A 24,199-nucleotide genomic window follows, 5' to 3' on the forward strand; every position below is an offset into this window, starting at 1 on the left:
TTTTAATTATCGTATGCTTGAAATTTGGTAATCATAAATCGAGGTATGTTACATGCTTCACGTCACTATGGTTTTGCTGTATTTTGCACTATTCTTAATAATTGTATTAATTATTCATTAAAGTCATCACATAAATGAAGAAAGTAGACGAATGGCAAAAGTGATTCATTGCCTTTTATTTTGAAAGTCTAACCGTTGCCTAGGAGACAGGAAGCAGCTCTCGCAAACCGACAGCAGCATCTCTCCACAGCAAAGAAGCGCTGTGTTATCTTCCTGAGCACACCAATGCTTCCAGTCGTAGGTACACTTTACGCAGTTTTTATTTATACTGTGCTGGACATGATTAATGTTTGAAAAATACGTGTTTGGTCTTGTGGTTGTAAATGATAGTAATCGGGTGTTGTTAGCTTATCTTGCTCTGTTGCTGCTGTATTCATTGTAACGTTAGCAGATTTGCTTGTTGACTACTAACTAGCTAAACAAAGATGATAAACTTTATCAGCATAACGTGATAAAATGCTTAGACCGTGTTAAACCAAAGAAGCCGAGTTCCGAGTTCTTCACCAGTGGGCAACAATAAAAAATTTTTTATTGAAACGTCAAATATTATTTCTGTTCTCACGCTCTCACAGCAGGACCAGGTTTTATTCAAGCAGTTGTTCTGAATAATGCAGTATACTACAAACAGTAGGATCTTATCCCAGAGTTACAACTTTGTAGTTAAGCATCCAGTGCGACTACTCACTATTATTGATTCATATACCATTTTCAAATATTTCAGAAATCAGTTATTAGCCGTTAATCAAAAGAACAACTTCTGGGTTGCCAGTTTGGGAAAAATCGGATTCGCGCTGGATACCTTCTTTGTCTTTGCAGGGTAAGACTTACTTTTTTGCATACACAGCCGAGGAATTAAAAAGGCAAAATATTAAAAATACGAGTATAGGTTACTAGAGATACTGGGTGTAACATGCAAATTCTTAGATAGGGTACCAGGAGAGGGAAGGGAAAATATGTATACAATTGTCTGGCAAATTGAACAAGCCTATAACCTAAAATAAATAATATATTTTAGGTGTTTTGATAGGGAACACATTGAATGAACTCTTTGTACCCTGACTTATGACAAGCTGCAGAATACAGCATACTATAGCCACCTTACCTTAAAGGATTCACTGATAAGCTTTTATTGATAAGTTTATTAATGTTTGGAAATTGGCTATTAGTTAAACTTATGACCTCTTCTTAATGATTTTGCTTTTAATGATTCACCAGCCAAATGATATGATTAGACTAGTTGACAGAAAATGAATCTGCAGTAATTTTTCAGGCTCATGTTTTTGGTCTTATGTGAAAATAACTAAGAAATTACTCATCACAGTTTGTCAAATGGGAGACTTGCAATGAAGGATTTTGGTCACTATTTTCTGACATTTAATAGACCATTGATCATTGAGCCGAAAGCAATTGCCACATTAATCAGTGCATTTACATGCATTTAGGTAACCCCCAATCAGCTTTCTTAAGTAAGCTGATTTCCCAAATGAGATGTAAATGACAAACCTCCTTTCTGTAATTTGGGTAGGGAATTAGAAAAGCCTGATTAAAAGGAAACTCGTATAGAGATGTTTCACACTTTAGTTGTATGTAGCTAGTATGTAGCATTTACATGACCAGAATTAGATAAAGGTAAAGCCCACTGTTTGTGGATCAAATTCATGGATGTCAGCTTAGTTTGAAACCTGGCAAAATACAAATCTATCATTATGGTCTTATTTTTGCTCTCATTGAACTTGATAAAGTAAAACCACATCTCCAGCTTCTCTAGTGAGTCTGTTTCCTGGCACACATTCTTTGACATAATGTCATCTTTAATCCACTTCTTCTCACTGGGACTTGCCCTTCCTATGTCTGCCCTAATGCTTATCGGGGGATAGGTGAGACACGGTGCAATAGTCAGGATTGAGCTGCTTCACTTTTCCACTTGCTCTTGACAAGAAAACATCCAGGTTGAAGGATGAAAGTCTTATTTTTTTAACTTTTCTTCTAGAATAAAACCTATGAGGATTCAGCCGGATAGAGCAGTCTAGAGGACTGTTCAATCTGTGCAGGGATGCTACTGTACTTACAATAACCAACTATTGAACTGTCAGCTTTCCTCCGTGAAGGAGAGGCAAGGCTCTCAGCAAACGATGAACCGGTACACCACTCTGAAGCAGTTGGGGGATGGCACGTATGGCAGCGTCCTCCTGGGCAGGAGCAATGAAACTGGGGAACTGGTGGCCATAAAGAGGTGAGTGTGGCTCCAGTAAACATGCCAGGGATATTCTGTGTTGTTTTGTCTGACGGCATTAAGCTGATTAAACCCTGAGTAGCTCCTGCAAGATGCTTAGAGGCTCTAGACTCACACGTTGTGTGTGCATGTGGCACAGATAGGGAGTGTGATTAAAGAATCTGTTGCTGTTTTCTGTCGAAGGTTTTGTCTTCGTGTAGCATGTAAAGCCATTTTGGTTAATAAAAGTTCTTTATGGAATAAGGTTTTTCTTCAAGTTCTGTCAAAATTCTTTATAGCCCATAGGCCATTTATAATGTCTCTGGATGAGCTGTTTAAAAAACTGTTTTTGGCAAGAAATGAATAATGAATGTTTCAAGAGGCTCCACCCATCACTGTTGTAAATGTAAGGTTATAGTACAAGTACATATTACTGAGGACAGGGAAAGAAGTGAAAGTACACCGCAGAGTGTTCCCCCCTGGACTATGGGAGACATTAGAAAAGTCTCCAAGTAAGGATTATAAGGCTAAAACAGGCTGCAATCATAAAACATAGAATAAATTGTAATTAAATATAGCAAGAGTACCTCAGTGTCATTCAAGCCTTCAAAGAATCCCTATTGTGCTTTACTACCTGTTATACAGTAAAGCTGTTTACAGCACTACTGTACTGAATAGGAAAGTTAGGTTAAGCAACTGTAACACTCACTAATGTGAGCCTCGTCTAGACCCATATTGAGATGTATCCCTGGAGTCTAGACTCGGCCGGTGTTGGTGAATTAGAACCAGTGGGCGGTTGATGGAAAACCTTGGACACTGTCGCTGGACATGATGGTGGTTATTTTGATGAAGCGGAAAAGGCGGGTTGAGTAATAGTAGACTAAGATTGGACTAAGATATTTAACTTCTCATCCAAAAGTGTCATCTGACGGACTGGTTCTAGAGTCCCAAGAAAAATTGTGATTGAAGAGATGATATTTATCAAATACTACCTATAAAAAAAATCATGAAAATCTCTTGTTTTCCAACAGGATGAAGAGAAAGTTTTATTCTTGGGAGGAGTGCTTGAATCTGAGAGAGCTGAAGGTGAGAATCAGTACAGTTATGCAAAAAAAATCCACCTATTTACTACAACAGCTCAAATTATACTATAATAAATAACATCAAGTACTCGGCTACTGTTGTTATAGCCTTTTTAAATGGCGGGTGATTCAACATAGCGTATAAAAAGTTAGAATTGTGGCTCCAGTAAAAATAAAATAAAATAAATAAACATATAAATAAAGGTTTTTTCACATACATAATAATTTGACTTTGATTGATAAATTAAAAATCAGCATTAGGCCTCATCCTGACTTATTACTTATCCATTGCAAAAGTGATTTGAAAAAAATTAACACACCTCTTCATCCTGTACACAAAAATATTGACAATAGATATTGGGGCTGAGTGAAATAGCTAATTTCAGGCAGCATTATTTGGCATTTGAGTTAATTTACTGAGATGATAAGGTGATTTCCAACTCCTGTTCGTAAAATTCTTTGTGTTTTTAGTCACTAAAGAAGCTGAACCATGCCAACGTGGTGAAACTGAAGGAAGTCATTAGAGAAAATGACTACCTCTACTTTGTGTTTGAGTACATGAAAGAAAACCTCTATCAGCTTATGAAAGAAAGGTAAGAACACATCGGACAGCAAAGTTACATGATTTCATTTATAGTGCACAGAATTATTTCTGCAGGCTTATGCCTGCGGTCTGTGTTTTTCATTACTGCTGGGAATGTGAGAAATTATTTGGATCGGCTTGAGTCATCATGTGTCGGTCTTCATTTTTGCAGAAACAAGTTGCTCCCTGAGTCAGTCGTCAGAAACATGACATTTCAGATATTACAGGGACTGTCCTTTATTCATAAACATGGTAGGTGACTTCAGTGAGGCCTTTCAGTACAGACAGAAAAAAACAGGCTCTGCTTTCTCTTCTCTTCAATAAGATGCTGTGTTATCAAGCTGTCAGCACTGCCTTGGTCTACATACAAAATTAAGTAAGCAGAACACAACATATCTCAACTTAAAACGTATCTTAATGCTGAACGTTTGATAATACAACAGGCATCGCAGGATATTTCTCCAGCTAAAAATGAGTCACTTCTCTTGTGCTTTGGTGAGAAGAGGAGGTGTGACTGGTATCAAAGCCTGACTAAACAAAGTTTTGCTTCTCAGGACAAATTCAACTTGCTTTTAATGGTTGTGGGCGTTGGTGTCATTCCCACTTTACTATGGCATGATTGTTTGCATAGTGTTTGTTCTTTATCCCCTCTTTCTTTCTTATTCTCTTTTACTGCTTTGCTGCTGCCAGGGAAGATAAGATCTTTTATGAAAATGAGATAAGGAACATTCTGTTCCAAGTTTTGACTGGCTTAACATTTGTACATAAGCACGGTAAGGCACTCCTCTTGTCTTTCTCTTTGCTGTTCCACTTCCTAACAGGCTTTGCTTGACTGTGCCTTCTTTAAATTTAAAGCATGTTTTTTTGTGAGAAATGTTTCAAAAAGTCTTGGCTGTAGCATGTAAATGTAAGTGGTTGTGATAGTAATGTAAGCGAGAGTGAATAAATAGTTAATTTAATAAAATAATGAGAATCTGGACAAATATCACCAAAAGCACAGATGTAATTTACCTGACTCATGTTTTTCAGGGTATTTCCATCGTGATTTGAAACCAGAGAACTTGCTCTGTATGGGCCCGGAGCTGGTTAAGATTGCTGATTTTGGACTCGCTAGAGAAATCCGCTCCCAGCCACCTTACACCGATTACGTTTCCACAAGATGGTAAGTTATCATTTGGAGTCTCCTTTAGTTGGTCCTCTCGGCCTTTTGTGCCTTAACCCTGTACATGGGGTATTGCGAGAAACACAGGCAGGTACTAAAATGCAGTAGAAGGATGCTGAGGTTGGAGCTGCCCGGCAGGTGGTTTGGAGGAAGACCCCCTGAGGAGGTTTATGGGTGTAATGAGAGAGGACATGAAGTTAGTTGGTGCGAGAGAAGAAGATGCAGAGCACAGGGTTAGATGGAGGCAGATGATTCACTGTGGCCACCCCTGAAAGGAACCAGCCGAAAGCAGAAGAAGAAGACAGGTAGCTGTGGTGTCTAAAATCGCAAATTGATGCGATTGTCTTTCTAACCGATTTCTAAAATTTGATGTCTTTTCTTTTTTAGTATTCACCTACGCCACAGTTTTATAAAAGTCTCCTCCACTATTATCGCAAAATCATGAAATATATCAAAATGTAATAGAAAAAAATTTTTTTTACTGACTCAGAATTTACTTTAATATACTGTATATACTTCTATATTGATGCGCCAGGTATCGAGCCCCAGAGGTTTTGCTTAAATCCAGCTCCTACAGCTCACCCATTGACGTCTGGGCCGTGGGCTGCATCATGGCAGAGCTCTACACTCTCAGACCTCTGTTCCCAGGCAACAGTGAAGTGGATGAGATCTTCAAGATCTGTCAGGTGCTGGGAACGCCGAAAAAGGTGAGTCATCTCAATAGGTGTCATACGTTGTATTTCCACTGGGATAAAGAACTGAACCAAATTCAGACTCACTGATGATTAATTTGTTCCTCGCCACATCAGTCAGACTGGCCTGAGGGCTACAACCTGGCCGCCTCAATGAACTTTCGCTTCCCAAAGTGTGTCCCCACCAGCGTCCGATCCTTGATCCCCAATGCCAGCGATGAGGCAATCACTCTGATGAAAGACATGCTACAGTGGGACCCAGAGAAAAGGCCAAGTGTTGTTCAGGTACATATAAAACCTCTGTGTACACTGAGTGTATCCATTTTTAGCCTTGGAGGTTACACGAGGGAGTCAATCAGCTTACCCAAGCAATTACTGTAATACCAAACTTTACATCCGGATGTAGATTACTATGGTTAAAGATGTCCGCTGGCTTCATTCAACTCAAAGACATAAAGATAGACTATGATAAAAATGCTTTACGCTTCATTCTTTGTATTTGCTTGTATTTGATGTCTTTATTTGTGAGTGTTTACAGCTGTGATTACGCATGTGTAATGTTTCTCGCTTTTTGGTCGTGCTATTAATTACTACTGCAGCTTGAAAATCTGAATTAATTTTCATCTCAGCCTTTAGCACAGTGAGAATGTTCAGGGGTGCTTTGTCTCTTAGGGTTGTATAAGATGCATCACACAAAATCAACATCCATTTTTTCTGTATATTGTACATAATATTTTTGATATAGTGAAGATCAGGTCAAATTTTTGGACCAATTTATTCAAGAACCAACAATTTGCGAACAGTTCAAACAGCGCGGTTGCAAACAGCTTCTCATTTGTGGAAAATCTAAATCCTGACCTTGAACGTTAACCAAAAACGTGCAAATGTTTTCTTCTGGATGCTACTGCTTGTGTTCCAGGCTCTACGATATCCCTACTTCCATGTTGGCCAGGCACTTGGTGCGCCTTTAAAGTACTCCGAGCAGCATAAGGTTCAACAAAAGGCGTCTGAAGCAGCTGCAGAACCAAACCCTCTGTTTGTGTCTAACCTTCCCGCCAAGCTAAGTGCAGTAAAGGCAGAGCATCACAGCTGCATCCAGTCTCTATACCAGCCTCCACAGCTGATTTCCCTTCTTCAGGACAACATAGAGCCAAGCACAAAACAAGCAGCAGCTCTCAGCACAATGTCAGAAGCCCAGGATGAACCTCTCAGCTTAGTAAAAAACAGGCAACCAATGGACTGGCAAACTGTAGGTGTTACTCAGGTACAGACTTTTAATGTCAGAATAACTGATTTTTTTATACAATAATTAAAATAGTTTTGGATCTACATTTTGAGAGAACTGACATATTTGGACTTTACACCTTTGCAATTAAGTTGTTGTTAAACGTTGATCTTTAGGAAAGTGCAAAAAGAGCAAAAGGAGCAAAAAGCTCATTACTTAACACTCAGATATCTCCACTATTCTCTACTGCAGCCAGGAGCAACCACAGGAGTAGAAAACAGTGTGTCTGGGGTCAGGACAGGACGTCGACGGTGGGGCCAAACATCCATCAAGTCTGTTGATAGCTGGGACGAAGGCGACGATGCAGATGCTGGAGTTTCCATCTCCAAAAAACCGAGTATCTGTTCTGTAAAGGGCCAAACACTCGATGGGCCTCACTTTCGGTTAGACCTCTTTGTTTTTAAGTGAAAGTGCCTCGATCACAGTTTAGTAAAAAAAAATGCAATAATATGTTTTTGCCTAGATTTTCAGAATCAAAGAACAATGCAGTAGCAAAGATAGCAAGCAACACCGGGGTGAACAGAGCTGACTCCACCACTGTTTCTGCCAAGCAGCACTACCTCCGCCAGTCCAGATATCTGCCTGGTGAGGCAAAATGAGCTGCCACTGTATCACCAAACACATGTATACTTTGTCACCAGCTTATTGGTAGAAAGTAAGGAAAGGTTTTGTGCACAAGTGATTAAAAATAATTAAGACAACTGTAAGCATCATTTTGACAACAAGAATTAGCTTCATATTTATTTATTAAAACACTATCGATACTTTAAATTGAAAAAAATTGGCATCTGAGACAAAAAACCAAAGCAGTACACGATACACACTTTTTAAAACACATAACAGACTCTTGTTGTTTGCTACATTTTTTGTTTATTGAACCATTGTGTGCACACTGCACAAATTCAGTCTTACCATCATCTTACTTATAAATCCGATGATGTCCATAAATTCTGCATGTTAAATTTAAGTAGAACAAGTCAGATATGTGCTTAATCAGGCCTGTTTATTAGTCTCAGTGTATGTGTGTGTGTGTGTGCGTGTGTGTGTGTGCGTGCACTTCAGTACATCAAGTTCATTCTAAGCTGTTTGTCCTTTTTAGGTGTAAATCCAAAAAGCAGCTCCTTAGTAGGAGGCCCGGATGCTGGCAGAAGCCTGGGGGGCAACTCGTGCTTAACCAGAGGACAGGAGCTGGAGTTTCCGCTTAATGAAAGTAAAAAGGACTCAAGGGTTAGAACTTGTGATTGTTGTTGTTGTTGTCTACAACAACGGGACAATAACTGTATTTCTGTATTTTTTATACAGTGCCGGTGGAATAAACTTTTTAGGATAATAAAAGACGAAAGAGAAAACCTGACTTCCATAGGAAACTTTTCAAACCTTAATACTCGGTACATGGTGAAAATATATGCTGTTATGCCATGTACACGCATGCATTATATAAGCTATTTGGTTTGGTAGTCTTGTTAAAATCACTATCTTTGTCAAAAGACACCCTGAGAACATTCTCATCATAGAACACAACAAGCAACTAAAAAGAAATCTCCACAGAAAATGCAAAATTAGTAAAAGCAATCCTATGGATTATATAAAACATCAATTTAAAAAAGCAAGAGAAATGAATTAACCTAATTCTAAAGGGTGCACAATTTGACATTGGTTTTATATTGTAATTCATCATTAACAACAACAATAGCACGATTTTAAATTGTACCTTCTATCCATTATCCTAACCACTTATCCTGTTCAGGGTCACGGGGGGCTAGAGCCTATTACTGGCTGTCATAGGGCAGGAGGCAGGGTTCACCCTAGACAGGTCACCGATCTATCACAGCCCAAAACAGCGAGATATACACAAAGAGTCAACCACTCACACTCACATTTCTCTGGATGCCACACACATTATTGACACAAATCAGTCAATTAAATCACCAGGCAAAAGTATAGTAGCACATATAGAAATGTTTCACCTGGGATTATCTCTCTTTGTACTTTGAACTAAGAAACTCATACCACACTATAAGTAACAACAACTATAAATACTGAAAAAATGTAATGTATTATAAATTGATTATGATTTTAAGGTGTTTAGTAACCTGTGATGCATTTCATTCCCCTTCCTCAGACCCCTTCATGAGCAGCTCCAACATTCAGGCCAAGACGTGCTTGTCCCCTTTTCAGAAGACTGTAACAGGAGCAGCCAGACAGAGGATTACATTGGCACCAATTGAAGGAACCTCTGCAAGTGAGTCACAACAGAGACTATTTCACAACAGAGTCTTTGTCTCAGACACAGACGTAGTTTGTTTCAGTGTTTCTTGGTATTAACAAGGCAGTTCTATTCTTTGTTTCTGTGTTTAGTGTCTCTATACGCCATACTGCCAAATAAAGACCAAAAAGCCATACAAATATGTATTTTCAACAACATCAACAACTCTGTAACAGCAGAGACAATTGCTCTCAACATGAGGTCTGCTACAGTTTTCAGAAGCAATAGTAGTTTAAGATGAAAAGAAATTTGTTTAAGCTGTTTTCTGCACAAAAACATAGGGAAAGGGGAAAGAACCACACCAACACATACAAAAAACGTTGTCATTTATCAATAAGTTTAGTTTAGAAAAGGCTCCCAGAATTAAAATAAAAGCCTCATTCCTACTCATTCTACTCAAATACAACTCCTCCCTGTTCACGTTAAAGCATTTGGGATTCATTGGAGGCTGGAGAAGGGACTTATTTTGTTATGTTGCAACCTGAATGATTTTTTTTCCCTCATTAATATACACTCATTACCCCATAATGACAGAGACAAAACAGAATTTTAGAAATGTTTGTAAATTTATTAAAAAGGAAAAAACTGAAAAATCACATGTACATAAGTATTCAGACCCTTCACTAAGGAGTTTGGCAACCAATATGCCTCAAGTCTTTTTGGATATGACGTAAGAAGCTTTGCACACCTGGACTTGGGGATCTCTGCTATTGTTCTTTGCAAATCCTCTCAAGGGCAGTCAGGTGGGATGGGGATCGTCAGTGGACGGCCAACTTTAGGTTTTTCCCTCAACCCTGACCAGTCTCTTTATTATACAGATGGTATTGGGTGCTGAGCAGAGACTGGTTTCCTCCAAAAGTAACGTTTAAAAACTGAGGCCAAAACATTAAATCTTGGATTCGTCAGACCAGAAAATGTTGTTGCTTACAGTCTAATTGCCTTTGAGGTGCTTTTCTGCAAACTCTAAGCTGCCTTTTATCGTTTAGACTTAGGGGAAGCTTCCGTCTAGCCACTCTTCTGGAACTTTTGTCCCATTCATTGGGTTCTTGGTCACCTCTCTTACTAAGCACCGCTAAGCAGCATGACTTTGAAGGTATTTGTAGGCTGTTCTAGAGATTTGTTTTATGTATGAGGTAACGGCCATACCCTGTTCAAAAATAACTCCACAGTTGTTCACATTAGTGCTTGATGCCAAGACTATGCCATCAAAAGTAACTATGTGGCCAGACGGCATATTTCTGATATTTTTAGGACCCGTATAAAAGACTGTAAATTGTTTTGGTACATTGCTTATACTATCACGACTTAGCCCTTGTCTTTTGATTAAAATGTTTCTATTTGTGCATCTTTTAGTAGATCTATCATCGGCTGCTGATTTAAGAATTGACTGTAAAATCAAACCATCAACAAACAAGACCACCTTAAATAAACTAGCACCCGTGAATGAAGGTAAAAACATATCAACAGCGTGAGTGATAAATTCAAGTTTTCAATGCTGCTTCTACATTTTACAAACACTTTTCTATAATAATTCCAGAGTATGAAGGATGGAGGAGGAGATCTCTGAATCCTCAAATCCCTGTATCCAGCACCAGTTATACAGGAAAAACCACTTTCTCACGGAGCACAAACATCCAGCCTGTGCACGGACGAGTAGACTGGAATGCCAAATATGGAGGACACCGGTAGCACAGCAGTCCACTCTGCTCCACCAGTGACTCGTGGGAAAAAGTTTGTACTGCATTTATGCAAGGAAAACATAATTGAAGGAGACACGTCTGATACTGCCAACATTGTGTAGTAATATTTCTACTACTGCAGCTACTCTGCTGGGACATTTTCCAAGCAATTCAATATTGTTCATTGTGGTACAAGTGGGTCTTGACTTTTACCTTAAGTATTTGTTTTTATTCATAGACTAAAAGATGAAATAAAGTTTTGTTTTTTATTTATTTAAGAGAGTCAATTTAATATTAAACAGCAGCGTAAAATGTGCAGATATTCGGTTCTCTAAATAATATTTTTCCTTAGAAAAATCCTGTTTAAAGCACAATATTTACAGACATCCACAAAATACAATAGGTTTTTTCATGATCTGTGTTGCCTCCTTAGCATTCCGGCAATAATCCTTGCCAACATCAGTCCACTGTAAAGAGACATTATTTTAAGACACAATTATAAGAGGACATTGTTGAAAAGATTCTCAAGTTATTAGAAGCTGAAGTCTCCAGTACTTATGGTGCAATATACTGTAAATTATGATTCCATTAACTTTTACAAAATGTTTAAAATGTGTATTAAAAGGTGTTTTACCTTGCTAAAGTCATTAAACCAGCTGGTATGAACTTCCAGGAACTTAGAAATCTAAGTCCCATCACTACAGCCAGAGTTCCCGAGGTGCCTGCATTTACACAGCAGAGGGAGACATTTGTTGCCTTCATTGGGTTTGTGTACTATGCAACTGGCCTGTCACAGTTTAACAAACTAAACTTGGTCACCTAATGAAATCCAGACATTCTTGGGATTTTGAGATGTCAGATAAGCACCACCTGCAGCCGACAGGCCAAACAGGAGCCCTGCTACCAGAGAGATGATGCTGCCTGTGGAGAAAACAAGATTAGGTTTTTAAAATCACCTGTATTAAGCTTGATGGATTGTGTATTTCTAAACCCTGAAAAACTGATTATGTACACCTCAGAATTCCTTATTATATATTTAGGTGGGCTTAGTCTAAATTTAATGGAAGGAGGGTTTATTGGGCTGCATTGCACTTAAACTTGTCCACAGTGGTACAGACCAATAATTTCAGTGAAAGTACCAAACAAAAATGTAAAAAAACCCTTTCATTTAATGTAAAAGTCCTGAATTCAAAGTTCTACTTAAGGTTCACGGCACAGCTCGTTGGCCTCTTTGGAGTCTGTTAATCTCCCACCAGTGATCATTAAAGTATTAATCATATACTGTATATATATATATAGTACTATACTGTATTTTGTTTCATTCACCCGAATAAAAGTTATCAAATAACAGAAAAAAAGTACTTAATTTGCATCTGAATGTGGTGAAGTATCAGAAACCTAAGTCAATACAAACTTCTCAAATGTTGACCTACTGGTGGACTTGATTAAGTTACCGCTTTTCTAACAATAAAAGCGAAGTAGCATAAAATGTACGAAGAGATGCTTGAGGTAGATGGCTCGGAAAAGCTGTTTGTAATGGGCATAGTAGAGCCAGGTGTCGTCAGTTTGAGGTGGAAAGCACAGCAGTTCTGGATGTAGAGATGGTGACTGGCGCTGGGGAAGGATGGAACTGTGGCAGGTGGGCTGTGCTGATCAATGGACCGATTATCAATAATCACAGTGTCATCAAGTCGCCATTGCGATGGTTTACTTATAAACGGCCCTATCATAGCGCTAGATGCAAGGCGTCCTGAATACAGAGACTTATATTAATGAAATGCATTTTAACATGATATTGACTTATGTTTTGTATGAGTTATATAAAAAAGGCACTTTTCTCGTTAAGGCAAGAACGTTCTCTCTTGATAAAGAAATAGGAAGCAGGAATCCTCAGGGTTGCAGCAATACGTTGTCGTAAAACTGAACCTAAAGTAATCAAAGGTGTACTTACAGTACATGCAGTAACGTTACTTTAGTAAATCCATTTAACTAGGTTACTTTCCATTCGTAGTTCTTCCACTTTGATTGTGAACTTGGCTGTAAGCTGGTTGTGACGCTGCGATAGTGAATGACTAACAGAATCAAAGTGATATATTCGTCAGGTTTTTTTGTCTCCCACCTGCTTTAACATAACCGATGATTCCTCCTGCTGAGACCAGAGCAGCGTAGCCGAACCCAACCCAGTCCACAGCCATAGTTAACGCAACAACCTGTTATTATTATGAATATGCAGCTTTTAGCAGCACTGTGCCCAAACCAGGCAACAAAAGCACTGACCGGCTTAAAAAACAAAAAACAAACTAACGTCAAAGTTTAGCACACAGCTACTTCCTAGAAGCGTACACTTCCGGGGTCAGGTAACAAATTTTCATAATAAAAGCTATATTTAGCAGGTGACCTCTTCACAAATATCTCACAGCGAGGTCAAAAAGTTTAAAAACCATCCTCTAACTTTGCTCCACATGCTTTCCTTTTAATTCCATACACTTGTACAGCTCCTATTATTGTTATATCATTTTGCTTTCTTTTTTTGTGCCTCCTATTTCTGGTATTCTGCATTTCAGTTATTGTTATTCAGTTTGTATCTCTTGTGTGTAAATGTGTCATCAAAAATAATGGTGTGAAATCACATTTACAAAGGGTGTAGGGACTTTTGTTGATGCTGGTTTAATCAGCCAAATACATCTGCTAACACAACATTGTAAAAGATGGCTTAGGTTGTTACAAAGGCATAAAAATAAGATTTAAATCAATGCATTATAGACATTTTTTTTACTGCTGCCCAGTTCTTTTCCATCTTTCTTCTCCCTTCGCTTTTCTGTCAAATTGGGGTTTTATCATCTCCTTCTGGTAACCATAACAAGTCAAGACATGTTTGGCCAAAAAACTCTACATTTAAAAGTTTGTGAATTATTAATTGTTATAATGCATTGCTGCTTATTCAGTTTTTCCACTGCCCTTTTTCTTCTTCTTGGGCTTGCTCTCATCTTCTAGAACAACTTCTTCCGTTGCGATTTTGACTCTTTTCTTCTTCAAAAGTTCTTGAGTGATTTCTACGGACAGAAGCACACAGATGGTTGGTGTTACGCGAGCACAGAAAAAGTATATGAAACTTGAAGCTTTATCTTTATCTAGTTGCAGATGGTTGACAATATACTGTTTTAGGAGCTTTCTTCGGAGTTTAGGGCTTAAGTACTGTTAGTACTGCATGAGTACCAATTACCCCAAAGTACCGACTCAGAATACAGGCTGTTAAGTCAGTAAGTGAGAAACACTAAGCGTCTCTTTAACAAAAAGCAATGTTTGCCCAATGATCCCACCTTCAGATGTTGTCGCCTCAGCTTCTGGTTTGTCAATGATCTGCTGAACCGATGAAGGTTTCCATATGGCGAGGCACGTCACTCGGGCTGTTGTGTTTACTTCCCCAAGGAGGGTGGGAGACTCCAGTTCCTGTTGGACAGCAGTATGTCGCCAGATCAGCAGCGAATCGACAAACTATAATTTTGCTAATTTTTCTTTTGCGGACTGAAGGTCTTATTTTGTCTGACATTTATATTATTTATGAGATTATGTCTGACTATAATGATCACTTGAATAATTGTTCAACACTTTATAGGCTGTGCAATATGGATTTACAGCATGTCAGGATATTGAAGTTACAGTTAAATGCCTTCTACTCAAATGTTCGTGCCTCTTTAAGGTGGAGTTTCCACATTTTGATGAATCCATCATTTGAAGCTGTCACTATGACGCAGTAATCTTCCATATTGAAACTTTCAACTGATTTCACCCTGAAAAAAAAAAAAAAACATGTAGGTTTGTTCACTTACTTTCACCAATTCGACATAACATGCAAGAAAGAAACAAATAATATAAAATGTAGACAATTTGGCGTAGTGCTTATTTTTGGCTATAACTAAAAGAATGTTTCCCAGTTTTCTTCTCATTACCTTAAATATGTTTTTAAAATGCAGCTTTTCAAACAACCACCTGCACCTAATAACCATCAGGAACATATAATGGTGCATTAGAGATGTTAAAGAATAATGGCTTTACCTGGTTTCATGAGCCTTGAATTCACACAGCCACTTCTCCTTTCCAGTGTCACATAACCTCACAATTTCATCATCTCCCGCGACAGCTAGGATGGAGTTCTTAAAAGAACAAGCAGGATATATTTTAATCAACATGTGGTATACCAATATACTCCATTATTTATTAGCATGTCTTGGTATGATTACCACACAGGCACAAATGATCACGGCCACCATATACAGACAAAGACACAGACACAGACAGACACAGACACACACACAAAATTGTCAAAGAGATCAGAGTCGGAGAACTCACATTGAGGAACTTTACACATGAGATCCTTTTGGGGTTTGTGATTGTGGCTGTCACAGACGCCGTCTCCAGGTCGTAAATGTTCACCCTGTCATTTACCACCACCACATATTTAGCCCCATCTGGAGACCATCTGACAATGTGTGCATCTGTTACAAGTGCAATGGAAACAAATTTCAATTTAGATCTGCATTCAACAATAATGGTAATTATTATTGTTATTATTACACCATTTATAATCTGTTGATTGTTTTGTCAATTTACTGATCAGCTGTTCGTCGCAAAGTGTCCAAAGTTCCTGATTACCAAAATGAGAGCTACAAAAGTCTACAAAGCAGCATATGTCATTCTAAAAATCTACATATTACATTTATTTAAATGGAAAAATAAAAAAACTGAAAAGCTTCAAATCATTTTAAGATTCATTATATTAAAAATTAACCAATAATCAAAAAAAGCTGCTGCTGATTATGAATTTCACAAAATTCATAAACTTACTCTGTTTTATGTTTTTGATGAAAGCTGATCTTCCATTGATTAGATTCCATGTTCTGAAATCATTAAAAGAAAAGATTTAGATTCAGTCATTTCTTATTCAATTTTAAAATAAAATTACTTTAGAGCAGGGCTGTGAATTTTACCTGAGAGTCTTATCTGTTCCAACCGAAAGTACAAGTTTCCCAGAGGGGTGAACGGACAGCGACGTAACGTGCCCTCTGAAGAAAACATGCACATTAGAAAATTTATAAATGACAAAAGAAATGTTTTTTTAAATACATTATGGCAATCAGGCAACCAACTCAATACTTCTCCAGCACCTGTGTGCTTACTTGTGAGCTTTGATGGATTTAAGGCACTCCCACTTCTTTGTGCTCCACACACAGATGAGTCCATCCTCTCCTCCACTCAGTAAATGAGATGTCCCATAAAACTCCAGGCATGTGATGGTACCTGTGAAACACAAGAATGGTGTTAAGTCCAGGATTAAGACGACAGGCTTATGTCTTTAATTTATTACAGCTTAACTAACTGGTAAAAAGTAAACAACGTCAGTTCTTCAGAAATGCTTTATAAGCCAAATAAATGAATAAGCTTATAAAGCTATCAGGATAAATTAACTATCGATACAAGGACTGATACAATAAGTAGAGTGCCTATCATAACACTGAGGACACAGATCCATTTGAATTGATTTGCGTCTGTTTGCAAAAAGGTATACATTCTCAGGGTTTTTTTTGGGGGGGGGGGGGGGGGTACCCTGTAGAAATGACAGTTGTGTTTCGGGAAACTGGGCAACAAATAATGTGAAACAAAATAAATGAATATATGACTGTACATTAATTTATATAAAAAACTGTTACAAAAAATAATTGTGGGGTTAAACTACTACAAATATTTATTATTTTGCTTTAATTACCAATTAATTAATTACCTTTTTTCTTCCTAATATTAGTTTTTCTTTACAGAAGGCTAAACAGGACACATGAGTTGTTTCTATATTCTTGTGATTTTGCAATGAGTCACCTAGAGTCATGATCCAAGAATTGTTATGTCTTGTTCACAAAATAATGTTTCAACTATGATGTCAAACAGAAAATACTCACCATCATGATGAAGCAAAGCGCCGTGCTCGGTTTTCTTCTTCATATCGTACACTCGTATAGTCTCATCTTTGCTTCCTGTGACAACAAATCTCTCACTGGCTGCCAGAGCTGATATTGATGCTGTGTGGGCATGATGTGTAAAGTCTGCTTTGGCTGTCCACTCCTACGTGAGAAGTAACAAATTAAATTAGATTTAAAAAGAGGGAAAATGTTGCATTTATAGTGAATTTCTAATGACTGATTTAAAAAATCTGACGTCCCACTGTTTGTCAATCCATTAACAACATTAAACCTTAGAAACTGTTAATCAGGTGCTGCTCTCCATCAATCCCTCTGACAGCTTGAGTAACAGTGGTAAGTTCTTATGTACATTAATTGACATAAACACTTGCAAAATAATGCACCTCAACTTACCTTCTCATCAGTTCTCACTCGGTAACCAAAAGTAACTTGCTCGTAGCTCCCAGCGATTAGCTCCAGTACAGCCGCCATGCTGCCACTTGCAGCGCAGGGCTAAGCTAGCAAGCCTTCTTAAACCTTTTTAACTCTTAAAACGATTTAAACTGTGTCACCTGGACTACGTGACCTTTAAGAAAAGTCTAAACAGACATATACGTGATTAATAGAGTAAAACTAAACAACAAAAAGGGCAAAGTAAAACCATTTACAAAAATATATGACTGTTTTCTTCTAAACACACTTCCAAAACAACGTGTGTATTTATTGCGCATGCGTGCACGTCAATTTGTTTCCGGCCATTTCTTCTTCTTCAGTGTTTTACGGCAGCCGACATCCTTTATGTTGCTTTGCGGCCACCTTCTGAATTAGTCAATTATAGCACTAAGCCCAAAGTTTTGATCGCTTGTACAGCTATTGTGATCCTTAACCCTCCCAATTCATTACATACTTCTGTTGCTTACTTTCAATCCAGAAGTGATTTTCAAAATCTCATTTGAATGTCAGACTCATGCAGTTATGACTTTTTTTTTAACATGATAATATCAATTTCCTATTCTCAAAGTGTATAACCAGTGTGTATTACTTGGAATTCTTTTATAATAGTTGACGATGTTACATGGATACGTTTTCGGTTATGGTTAAGTTTGCTTCCCCTTACTTGCCATTTTCAATGTGTTAGAAATCGTCAATGGGATAAAATGGGATAAAATGTGTCTTCGTGCTACAATAATAACTTTATCTCAATGGTAAACAAACGAAGTCACAGTAAGCCCGCAGTCGCTAGAGATGACCACGTGACGGGGTCCGTCTTCGTCTTGTCAGATGGGAGGGGTGCGGGTGTTTGCCAGGCATTTTATTGGCTGTTTTTCCTGTAAACGTCATGACTGACGCCGCTGATAAGTGCGTGAAACTTGAGAGGATGTGAGAACTCTGAGTGAGGGGTCTACTCGGCGAGACGATGGCCAAGAGGTAAAATTTGAGCGTTAATTGACAGAAACCTCAAAGATGCAAACTTTTTTTCATTCTTATTCACTCCTTCTGACCTAAATACTGCTTATTGACCATTTCTAGCTACTTTTTGAACGTTGTAACACTTTGTTGCTGCCCAAGACCCTAATATTGGATGTAAACATTAACTACGCTGTAACATGACACCACTGATGGCTCTCAAGGTCGAGAAAAAATCCTGATTTGTAGCTTTTTATTTTCCTTGTTTTGTTGTAAAACACCTCAATCCTCCAGCATTTACACCACTAACTGCTGTAAGTGAATTCTAGGTTTGTACAACAGATAATACATGTCATTGTTGTTTGGATGTGAGTGGTGCAGTGTAATTAGTGGATTTCATTATTTAACATAAAGCATGTCGAGTAACAGCATCTGCTGCTGTATTGCAGTTGCTGTTCTGACATACAGTAGTGTGCCCAGGCTAAAATAAGAACACAGGAGTTTCTGTGTGTGTGTGTGTGTGTGTGTGTGTGTGTGTGTGTGTGTGTGTGTGTGTGTGTGTGTGTGTGTGTGCCCCTTCCTGTCATATGGTTCTTAGACCGCTTCTATCAAATATGTCAGACGTCTTCCTGCCGCTTTATTGGCAGGCAGGGTGTGGCATGATGGTACTATAATATACAGTGAAGAGGATATGCAGGTGGTAATATCCCCAGATAATTTATTATGGCAGTATTTTGTGTTGTAACCTAAAGACTGAGGCATGGTAATTGTATGGAGCAATGGGTTTCCCGACTGGCATGTCAGGTTTCCTTTTGTTGTGTAATGTTGTCTGACAACAGAAAGCAGAAGCAGCAACAATGATCCCTGTGTGGGGAAAAAAAAAACAGAAGGCTTTCAACTATTAAACTTAATCCAGCTTTGTCAATACACAGTTAAGGTTGTTTTTGTGATTTTTAACTTTTAAAAAAAGAAATAAAAATCTATATAAATGACACAGGCCAGTCACAAGCTGAATAACGTTGACAAATTTTGGTTTTGTGTATTACAGAAACTTCCTGTTAACTACTGCTATCTGAACAAATGAATCAAGTAACCCAAGCCCACAAATGAGGTTTCCTAGGTGACGCTATAACACATTTGTTTGTTTTTACTGCTGAATGACAGTGGTAGTTAAAAAAATAGAGACCTCTTTCAAACTGTCTGTAAAAAATTACTTCCCCATCATTCTTAATTCCCCCCGTAGGACAGCATGCAGCGGGACAACCCACTGCAGCAGGTGGTGTGAAGGAGCAACATGTCTCAGCAAGTTTGTGAAAATCTGCTACTGAAATTGAAACAGTCAAGGAAGAAGACCACACAATTTAAGTCAGTTGAAGAATATCAGTTAATCGTTTCTGTAAACGAAGACTAATCTTTGACCTTTGAAACCTAAAGAATTTGTTTTTTTAAGACCAAAGATATTGGTATGACACAAGAGTGTAAGCACTCAACAAAGCCACTGAACTAGAATCTCGTCCCATTAGCAAATTTCTTTATTTTTGTGTTTTCTTGTTTTGCTTTTTTGCAGTCAACACGCAAACCCAGAGCTCACAGAGGTCCTGAACCAACTCTGGCGTCTGGACACTAACCGCCTCAAGCCAGGGACCGATTACAAAATTTCTCTCCAAGTCAGTACTAGAAGTCCGCGTGCATAGCTCCTTTTGCAATGCAAATCGTTACAGACAAAGGCCTGAACAAGAGGCCAGTTAATCAGGAAAATCACATGGTGTTCATCACATGCAGCAAAGCACTTTTTGTACGGTCAATATAATTCAAAAAAGACAAGTACAATAAGTCATAATTAAAAAACACTAATAAAGAAATAACTATAACATAAAAACAGCATCATCAGTATTTATCAGCATTCTATAAAATTAACAAATTATACATACACAGCTATTAACACTACTGTGTGTATTCTTCAATGGACATACTATAAGGCCAATACGTTTTATTATAATTTGGACAGTCATTCATTGCTTTATCAAACAATTAAGTTGAGAAAATGATGAACATCATCAGTTAGCTTTATTACAGTATTTACAGCTGAGATGCGAAATGCAGCAAAACCTCACCTTTGAAAAGCTAGAACCACAGAGGTTTTGCAATTTTTGCTTGATCTATATGTTTAAAGATTGATTATGAAATTTAATTTCTGTCAGTTGACTAACCATTTAATCAAATAGAAGAACCCCTTTATTTTTTTTTATTCTCCAGTATAGAGACTGTTTAACAGTTTGTGGACTTTTGATTTTGGTGTCCTCTAAAGTTCCTTGTAGCACCTGTAGTTTTAAATTAAATTTCTCAATATTAATTTTCCCCTCAAGTTGAGTTCTAATGCCCTTGGTAATTACTTAACTGTTCCTCCAAAACATCAGCCTTAGTAACATACCAAACTAAGAGCAGGTATAATGCATATGCAAATAATAAGCATGTTATCATTTCGCACAAAGCAGTGCTACTTACAGTTACACAGGAAGAAAACAGCTATAGACCTAAAGACACTTTAGGAATCCCACCTGCTTAGATTGCGCCAAAATATCCTGTTTAACAAGTTCTGTTTTCCTAAATTGACACATGGTATGTGTGTTTTTTTCAGGGGAAGGCCGGTTATGTGGCTCAGGGCAGTAACTCTGCCAGAGACAGGGCCAGTGCTCCACTTTTCAAATATGTCAATGAGGACAAACTCAAAAGTATCAAGACATATTCATGTGAGTGGCAATTTGTTCACCCACTTTTCCTCTACAAACATGTTTTTATATTTCCAATGAAGCTTGTATCCTTTTTATGCAGATTTTATCAGCTTGCTGGACAACTATGAGATGTCCACAGGTGTGTCGGAGACGGTGACTTCAGAGGAGCTCAAAGAGAACAAGCTCTTTATCGATGCCATAATGGAAACCGGTGTCATGAAGGTGCAGTTACTTTAAGAGAATGGGAGTCAACTCTGGAAAAGCATCTGTCATAACAAAATCTAATGCTCAAATAGAGTTTCAACACACTGTTTCTACATTGCAGCTGTTTACATTCCTGGTTAACGCCTGAAAGGTTCACAGAGCTTTAAGCTGTTGTTTAATGATTATTTCACTGAAGGTTTGAAATGACTGAAATGGACACTTGTGAGACAACCAGGCATAAGCCATTATATGACTTCATGATAAGTATGGAGTGTAACTAAGGCCAACCTAAAATCTAGCAGGTGTGAACAGAAATATTAGAAAAACTAAAACACATTAAAATGTAATGAATGTTAAAAAGGATCCATTCAAATAAACATTAATAACCAGATAAAACAGAAAAACAATGAGAAATTAAATGTTTGTGAAGGAGAATTCAACAACAGCATCACAGGTTTTCCCACAATAACACGAAACTCTGAAAAAAAAAAAAATATCCACAAAAAAGTGTAGATATATTCTGGAAAACCAATTTAAAAACTTTAGATCTGTAGAATCTGTTTTTCAGGGGGGTTTGTCCTACGCTAGATCATATGTCACAGTATAAAAAATACCACCAATCATTTATGTCGGAACGTTTTTATTATTATTTTTAACTATATACACAGGTGCATCCTTACTTATATTGATATATTATATTTATAATTAATATTTTAATTTTTGAATGTCGTTGTTTGTATTTTGTGCTTAACAGTGTTTATCGACAAAAAAATTTAAAAATCAATTTAGTAATTGTTTGATGCTTTGATCCTTTGGCAAATTTACTGAATTGTCGCTTCAAACTTTTCATTAACATGTGACATCATTTTTGTTGACCCTGGTTCCGGTTCTAAACATTTCCATTGTTTCTAAAGTTAAGAATGAACTTTCAATCTCAAAGGGATTGTGATACACTCTACGTGCTGCACAGTGTTTTTCTGATGCTTTTTAAAAACCATATCGGTTCTAAAAAGTCATTGTAGGTTCTTTATTTTGTTTCTTAAAAGTGCGCTCACAAGTACCTGGTCAAGAAGGGAAAATCACCATCTGACAGTACACAGTTCAAGAAACAGCTGTACGACATCTGGTTTCGCCTTTATCACAGGGAGAGAAGTGGAGGGTGAGTTGTAACAGCAGAGGGAGCTACTGTAGAATGTCAAGAATCTGTCCTTTAGGTGGTTAAGAGCAGTGAAGTTGGACAAATACAGAAATGACTCATGGAAATCAGTCTTTACCATATTTATGGCTGGTGTTTAGCAGTTGAATAAGCAAACACTTTGCTCCCATGTGCATGTTACTGCACAACAGAATAAACATATTTTAATTGTTAAAAGGAAAAGCAGCAAATATTCATATTCAAATAGCTTAAATTATGATGTATCTGACATAAAAAAGAATTTTCTTTATAGTTAAGTTACTAATAATTTCATCTCTACTTTCTGTTCATGTTGGGTCATTGACTATGATTACAACCTCCATAGTACAAGCAAAGAGATAGCATGACCAGAACTGGAGGTTCCTCCAAGTGATATCATTTGGAGGTTTTTCAGATAGAAAAAGATCTCAGAGGGAATTTTAATATCATTTGTTTACATGTACACAAACTAGATTCAAAAGCAAGTTCAGTATCAGTGAAGGCATCCTTTAAACCTCAAATGAGTTTGATTGGATGTGTTAATCTTCTTTAGGTTTAATTGGTGAATTTTCTTACATATTTTTAATATTTGGCCCTTTTTTTAAAGAAAAAAAACTCATGTTTATGGAAATAAAATTCGATTTTGCTGAACGTCACGGCTTTATTTTCATTATAGTGAGGATTCCTGTGGATTTGAACATGTGTTTGTTGGAGAAACCAAGCATGGCAAGGAGGTCATGGGTCTTCACAACTGGGTCCACTTCTACCTGCAGGAAAAACAAGGCAATGTCGATTACAAAGGTTACAAAGCAAGAGACAACAAAGACACGGTAAGACGATTTTACATAACCTTATCCATTATGGAGGTATTAAATACACAGGATTTATTAACAAAAAATATTTTCAGCTTCTTTTTATTCACTGTTGTTTCACAAATTCTACTATGTAACTACAACAGTTAGTACTGTTAAAGAAGACCTAATAAATTTATTAATTCCTTAGTAAACATTTATTTATCTTTGTTTTACAGCCGGATGAAGACGACCACGTCCTGAATTTGCAGTTCAGCTGGAAGGGTTTAGTAAAGCCAGTTGGAGGCTCCTTCATTGGTGTTAGCCCTGAGTTTGAGGTCGCTATTTTTACCATTATCTTCCTCATGTCAAATGAGAAAATGACATCTGTGGTGGTGAAAGTGGACGAGTACCTATTGGAGCTGGTGGTGTATCGCCACGGTGCATCCATTGGCACGTCCTTCCCTAAACTGCTTAGCAGCAACAATAGGGATTTGTAATGTCACTCCACCCAGACTGAAATCTGCAAATATTACATCATGTTTTTTGTTACATTTTGACTTCATTAATGTGCAGTACAAGCCTAAAAGAAACCTGGACTGTGCCCTCTATGCAGTAGGTGTCAAAAACAGGTGTTGCCCTGAAGTGTCATTTATCACTTGCCTTTTTGTATACTGGTATTGGTATGAAGTATATTTCTTTTTTTTTTATTGTCTTTTGTTAACAGTGTAGCGTGTGCCGTGATACAATGTCTGTCAGGGGAACTTCCTCTCAATACTCTGTGATTGGTGACATTAAACTAAACCTTCCCATTTTCAATCATAAACTATTTTCATTCTGTATTATTTCTGACTACACACAATATCTTACTGCAGTCAAATGCCCACGAGTGTAATCCATTCATCTTTTCATCCATCAA

The 24,199-nt window shown here is 37.6% G+C and overlaps 4 protein-coding genes across 19 annotated transcripts; 2 read left to right on the forward strand and 2 right to left on the reverse strand.

Moving 5' to 3' along the window:
* Positions 1-189: 189 nt before the first annotated feature.
* On the forward strand, positions 190-11,215 carry LOC137098828 (serine/threonine-protein kinase MAK-like). 10 transcript variants are annotated; one of them, XM_067475474.1, is made up of 16 exons: positions 204-301; positions 782-877; positions 2,051-2,293; positions 3,304-3,358; positions 3,826-3,947; positions 4,628-4,710; positions 4,967-5,099; positions 5,635-5,806; positions 5,909-6,076; positions 6,711-7,055; positions 7,269-7,459; positions 7,540-7,661; positions 8,176-8,286; positions 9,199-9,318; positions 10,696-10,791; positions 10,880-11,215. In XM_067475474.1, the coding sequence occupies exons 3-16, from the start codon at positions 2,193-2,195 to the stop codon at positions 11,029-11,031; spliced, it is 1,971 nt and encodes a 656-aa protein (XP_067331575.1). In that variant the 5' UTR covers positions 204-301; positions 782-877; positions 2,051-2,192; the 3' UTR covers positions 11,032-11,215. The 10 variants fall into 10 exon arrangements, 8 of the variants coding, with proteins under 8 accessions (XP_067331578.1, XP_067331574.1, XP_067331579.1 ...); XM_067475477.1 differs by lacking the exons at positions 782-877; positions 4,628-4,710 and adding an exon at positions 4,110-4,189 and having other exon boundaries at positions 191-301; XM_067475473.1 differs by lacking the exon at positions 782-877 and having other exon boundaries at positions 191-301.
* Positions 11,216-11,273: 58 nt separating this feature from the next.
* LOC137098833 (transmembrane protein 14C-like) lies at positions 11,274-13,767 on the reverse strand. Its single transcript, XM_067475488.1, has 4 exons — positions 13,141-13,767; positions 11,841-11,942; positions 11,656-11,743; positions 11,274-11,488 (listed from the first exon to the last, which is right to left on the reverse strand). Exons 1-4 carry the CDS (start codon positions 13,214-13,216, stop codon positions 11,431-11,433), a joined length of 324 nt encoding a protein of 107 aa, XP_067331589.1. The 5' UTR covers positions 13,217-13,767; the 3' UTR covers positions 11,274-11,430.
* A 154-nt stretch (positions 13,768-13,921) lies between these two features.
* pak1ip1 (PAK1 interacting protein 1) lies at positions 13,922-17,706 on the reverse strand. Its single transcript, XM_067475486.1, has 10 exons — positions 17,387-17,706; positions 16,973-17,135; positions 16,199-16,319; positions 16,010-16,084; positions 15,867-15,919; positions 15,372-15,517; positions 15,078-15,175; positions 14,713-14,812; positions 14,342-14,471; positions 13,922-14,074 (listed from the first exon to the last, which is right to left on the reverse strand). The coding sequence occupies exons 1-10, from the start codon at positions 17,462-17,464 to the stop codon at positions 13,959-13,961; spliced, it is 1,080 nt and encodes a 359-aa protein (XP_067331587.1). The 5' UTR covers positions 17,465-17,706; the 3' UTR covers positions 13,922-13,958.
* A 554-nt stretch (positions 17,707-18,260) lies between these two features.
* Positions 18,261-24,106, forward strand: si:dkey-222f8.3 (Poly(U)-specific endoribonuclease-C-like). Of its 7 annotated transcripts, none has more exons than XM_067475617.1 (9): positions 18,334-18,400; positions 19,428-19,499; positions 19,623-19,685; positions 19,947-20,046; positions 21,018-21,129; positions 21,212-21,333; positions 22,362-22,474; positions 23,166-23,319; positions 23,520-24,106. In XM_067475617.1, exons 2-9 carry the CDS (start codon positions 19,486-19,488, stop codon positions 23,778-23,780), a joined length of 939 nt encoding a protein of 312 aa, XP_067331718.1. In that variant the 5' UTR covers positions 18,334-18,400; positions 19,428-19,485; the 3' UTR covers positions 23,781-24,106. The 7 variants fall into 7 exon arrangements, with proteins under 7 accessions (XP_067331725.1, XP_067331718.1, XP_067331722.1 ...); XM_067475620.1 differs by having other exon boundaries at positions 18,346-18,400; positions 19,623-19,744; XM_067475621.1 differs by lacking the exon at positions 19,428-19,499 and having other exon boundaries at positions 18,338-18,400; positions 19,623-19,744.
* Positions 24,107-24,199: the final 93 nt, after the last annotated feature.

Source organism: Channa argus, chromosome 14, assembly GCF_033026475.1.
Source record: "Channa argus isolate prfri chromosome 14, Channa argus male v1.0, whole genome shotgun sequence".
Classification (NCBI taxonomy): Eukaryota; Metazoa; Chordata; class Actinopteri; order Anabantiformes; family Channidae; genus Channa; species Channa argus.

Bases quoted from the DNA above. Each gene is read 5' to 3' on its own strand.
- LOC137098828 (XM_067475473.1), top strand. From the start codon at position 2,193: ATGAACCGGTACACCACTCTGAAGCAGTTGGGGGATGGCACGTATGGC. The intron at 3,948-4,627 runs GTAAGAACACAT...TGCTGCTGCCAG, and splicing joins TATCAGCTTATGAAAGAAAG to GGAAGATAAGATCTTTTATG. The intron at 8,287-9,198 runs GTAAAAAGGACT...CCCCTTCCTCAG, and splicing joins GGAGTTTCCGCTTAATGAAA to ACCCCTTCATGAGCAGCTCC.
- LOC137098833 (XM_067475488.1), bottom strand. From the start codon at position 13,216: ATGGCTGTGGACTGGGTTGGGTTCGGCTACGCTGCTCTGGTCTCAGCA. The intron at 11,744-11,840 runs GTGACCAAGTTT...GTGTAAATGCAG, and splicing joins GAATGTCTGGATTTCATTAG to GCACCTCGGGAACTCTGGCT. The intron at 11,489-11,655 runs GTAAAACACCTT...GTCTCTTTACAG, and splicing joins GGTTTAATGACTTTAGCAAG to TGGACTGATGTTGGCAAGGA.
- pak1ip1 (XM_067475486.1), bottom strand. From the start codon at position 17,464: ATGGCGGCTGTACTGGAGCTAATCGCTGGGAGCTACGAGCAAGTTACT. The intron at 15,920-16,009 runs GTAAAATTCACA...TAATGATTTCAG, and splicing joins GGAACAGATAAGACTCTCAG to AACATGGAATCTAATCAATG. The intron at 15,176-15,371 runs GTGAGTTCTCCG...TGTTCTTTTAAG, and splicing joins CATGTGTAAAGTTCCTCAAT to AACTCCATCCTAGCTGTCGC.
- si:dkey-222f8.3 (XM_067475617.1), top strand. The intron at 20,047-21,017 runs GTCAGTACTAGA...TGTTTTTTTCAG, and splicing joins ATTACAAAATTTCTCTCCAA to GGGAAGGCCGGTTATGTGGC. The intron at 22,475-23,165 runs GTGAGTTGTAAC...TTTTCATTATAG, and splicing joins CACAGGGAGAGAAGTGGAGG to TGAGGATTCCTGTGGATTTG.